Source organism: Nematolebias whitei, chromosome 3, assembly GCF_014905685.2.
Source record: "Nematolebias whitei isolate Nwh7 chromosome 3, NemWhi1, whole genome shotgun sequence".
In the NCBI taxonomy this organism is placed as follows: Eukaryota; Metazoa; Chordata; class Actinopteri; order Cyprinodontiformes; family Rivulidae; genus Nematolebias; species Nematolebias whitei.
This window is the reverse complement of record NC_056500.1, coordinates 4,016,327-4,019,762: the sequence shown is the minus strand read 5'-3', so window position 1 is coordinate 4,019,762 and position 3,436 is coordinate 4,016,327. Positions and strand designations below refer to the sequence as shown.

The following is a 3,436-nucleotide window of genomic DNA, read 5'->3' as shown; positions in this document are numbered from 1 at the left end:
CTGCGTTGACGGGAGTCTGCTGAGGTGGTTCTCCCTTTCCTCTGGGTCTCTGGGGCGAGGGAGGTCTGGGTTTCCGTCCTGGACTGGTTTCCTCTGACCCGACCAAACCTAAACTGAGGTGACCCATCTCTCTCTGCAGCAGTGGATGATGGGAAGTTTTTTTTTTACTCATATTTTGCACATGTGCATGTGTTTTTATTTAATAAACGGGAGCGGACGCAGAAGAAAAGTGACACTTTGTTGTTCCGTGCGCAGAAAGTTGGTCACTCCGGAGCCGATCTCCGTCATCTGGGGACGTTGTTGTGCTGTGAGAGGAGTTCTGGCCTCGTCTGAGGCGGGCCAGCGGCCAAAACCAACAGTCCTGTCGGGTTCCCGTCACTCCAACAGGACGTGACGTCACGGGCAAAGGTTGATGCTGTTTGTGCTCGCTGAGCTTCCCTTCGCAGCCCAGCAGCTTCTACACAAACACGCCGCCGGGGAACTCACTGTTCTGTTTTACAGAAATATTTCACCCCCCAGGCAGAAAACTGCTGGGAACATGAGGAAAAACTTGTTTTTCTCTGCCTCTTGTAAACACTGAGCTGAAGACAAACCGCTCTTACACAAGTCTTGTAAAGTCAGCTGGATCCGTTTTAACGTTTTTTTTTATATTTGAGTGAAAAATCTGCTCCTGCTCCGTTTAATCATCCGAACCGTTAAAACCCAGTTTTATTTTTATTGAAGTTTCAGCTGAAAGACACCGGAACACCAGCGGGACGGAGAGATGCTGCAGCCGAGGCGTCGCCATGGAAACTGAGACGATGCTCGTCCCCTTCGAGTGTTTTCATCCAGAAAAATCAGAATTGGGACGAACAGGGTGGCACGCGCGGGTACAGCTGCTGCATCTTAGCAAGAAGGTCGGCGGTTCAAATCCCAGCCCGGGACCTTTCTGGGTGGAGTTTCATGTTCTCTCCGTGCTGCGTGGGTTTCCTCCCACTGACCAAAAACATGTATGTTAGACTGACTGGTGAACTGTCCCTGTGATGTACTGGAGACCCGTCTCTGGGTGTCTCAGTGATAGCTGGATATGGACACCAGTGACCCCCCCATGACCCGAAAAGGAAGAAGTGGAAACTGACACCAGTCCTTTTCAAACTTTACTAATAGAAAAGATTTAGAGCAGCGCTTCTTAAACTTTTCAGATTCTGACCCAGAAAGTCAAAGACCCTCAGATTAAGGCTGAATGTGCGTTACACTTGTTGTCCCACGTGACCCCCAGGGGGGGGGTCCAGAACCCAGCTTTGTCTGGTTCTGCTGGAGGTTCGTTGCTCATGTGCTCAGCCTCCCCTGGTCTCCTTTGGTTTTATAAGAAACTGGACGGAGGTGGATCTGAATATTAAAGATTCAAAGCAGCTTCTGCAGTTATTAAAACATTAATTTATATGTTCCAGATTTAAATTTAGTCCATTTTGCTGCTTTATGAACTTGAGAAGCACAAACATCCAGCAAAGTTCTGACTATTCAGATTCCTACATTTCCCAAGATGCACCGGTGAGCCTTCAGGTCACATGCCTCCATGTGACGAGCAAGGACTCAAGGCGACACTTCCTGCAGGACACATGGTCCATAATCTCAGAATCAGTGATTTCTCTTAAAATCAGATTTTTGTAATTTCAATGTGAAGTTTCTTAAAGAGCAGAAACTACAAGTTAAACTTCTTCAAAACTTCTGGTTGCAGCTTTTTGTGCAGCGATGAGAAATGTTCATTTATGGTCCAGTTCAGCTGAACTGGCTCCCGTTTTAAATTTCTTTTATAAAGATATCCGAGTTTAAATCAAGTAGGCACAGCGGCGCGCGCATGCGCAGTAAACACTCCGTCGTTTTAGTTTCAAACATTTATTCAGATAAAAAGTTGAACATTTTTCCACTTTGACACTCAAACAGGCATGACGTCACTGAGACGCAGCCCGGACAGTTCACTGTAAAGTCCGTGCGCGTGCGCAGGTGAACCTGCAGCTCAGTCCCGAGCTTCACGCGCAGCTCCTCAGTCCAGTCACGTGCTGACAGTCCTTAAAACCGCCCGTCTCTGCAGCACGGTTCGGTCCGGCTCCCGGACCCAGGTCCCACGTCCTCCAACTGGACCAGGCAACCCCGTCCACGCGGTTCGGTCGGTTCCTCTCAAACGCCTTGATGTCCTCCGACACGAGGACAGGCCGTTCGGTTCCCGTTATCCAACTCCTTCCGCCGCTCCCCGGCGGTTCGGTTCAGTTCGGATCGGTTCCACTCAGCGGTCCTGCAGGTCCAGACAGGGGACCCACTGGTTCTTGCAGCGGATCTCCTCGCAGAACCTGCTGACGTCCTGCAGGGCCTGGCACTGCAGCGGCTGGACCGGCGGGTTCTGCAGAAAGAGGACGGGTCAGATCCGTGCAACAGAACTGGAACGGGTTCAGACTGAGCGCGGCAGGTTTGGACTTACCGTGACCAGGATGCAATGCAGGTCCCGGGGCTCGTTCCCGTTGCCGTCCCCGGTGTCGTCCCCCAGCAGCTGGGCCAGCCGCCGGGTTCCGGACACGCGCAGGATGTTGATGTCGTTGTCTCCGCAGAAAGCTTGGAGCAGCGTGAAGTGGATCTGCAGCGCGATGTCGTCCTCATCCTCCTCGTCCGTGGCCAGGAGGCACAGGACCACGCTGTCCGGGTCCCTGCAGGACAGGACGCACAGTTAGAACCGAACCCCACCACGCAGACCAGAACCAGCCCGAACACCGAACCCATACTCACACGTTCATGAGCTTGGCGGACTCGTAGACCCCCACCGTGAGGCCGTCCTGCAGCTGAGCCGCGACCAGCAGCTCCTCCAGGGCCTGGGCCACCGTCTCCATCCTGCAGGGCACGAGGCGGGTTAGAACCGGGACACGACACCACAATGCCGGAACCATGCACACTCCAAGTACTCACTTTTTATCGGTGCTGCTCGGTCCAACAAGCTCCTCCAGAGTCATGTTGAAGTCAGTAAAATAATCCACCAGCTCCAGGATAGAAGGCAAATATCCGCTGAACTCCTCAGATAAAGTCCCGATCAAAAGGTAATCCAGTCCGGTACCGCAGTGCTGCCAAGGTCCGGGAGCTGCGAGAGGCTCGGATAAGTCCAAAAGTTCCGATCGGAGTGTCAGAGAGAAGCTTTGTGTCGGTGACGGACGAAACTCTTCGCATTTATACCCTGCTGCGGCTGCGCGCTCTCTGATTGGTCCGCCGCGATCAAAAGGGCCCCCGTTCTGCGCGCTGATTGGCTGAGCGCGCAGCAGAAACTGCCGAGCCCACGTGGGCGGTTTCGGAGAATCCCCCGCAGTTCCTCCCTCCTCTTCCTCCTCGGGTTGTTTGTAGAGAGGAGGTTTTTCTGTCTGAGCGGAGGAATTTCCAGACCTCCTCCCTCCCAGAACCTGCTCCCGCTGCACCCCCC

General features: G+C 53.2%; 1 protein-coding gene across 1 annotated transcript; it reads right to left on the bottom strand.

Moving 5' to 3' along the window:
* Positions 1 to 1,906: 1,906 nt before the first annotated feature.
* On the bottom strand, positions 1,907 to 3,168 carry LOC119407620 (growth arrest and DNA damage-inducible protein GADD45 beta). The gene is made up of 4 exons (XM_037674441.1): positions 2,935 to 3,168; positions 2,758 to 2,859; positions 2,456 to 2,678; positions 1,907 to 2,377 (listed from the first exon to the last, which is right to left on the bottom strand). The coding sequence occupies exons 1-4, from the start codon at positions 2,976 to 2,978 to the stop codon at positions 2,264 to 2,266; spliced, it is 483 nt and encodes a 160-aa protein (XP_037530369.1). The 5' UTR covers positions 2,979 to 3,168; the 3' UTR covers positions 1,907 to 2,263.
* Positions 3,169 to 3,436: the final 268 nt, after the last annotated feature.

Coding starts and splice junctions, on each gene's coding strand:
- LOC119407620 (XM_037674441.1), bottom strand. CDS start 2,978: ATGACTCTGGAGGAGCTTGTTGGACCGAGCAGCACCGATAAAAA. Junction 2,860..2,934: donor CCGAGCAGCACCGATAAAAA/GTGAGTACTTGG, acceptor CGTGCCCTGCAG/GATGGAGACGGTGGCCCAGG. Junction 2,679..2,757: donor TCCGCCAAGCTCATGAACGT/GTGAGTATGGGT, acceptor CCTGTCCTGCAG/GGACCCGGACAGCGTGGTCC.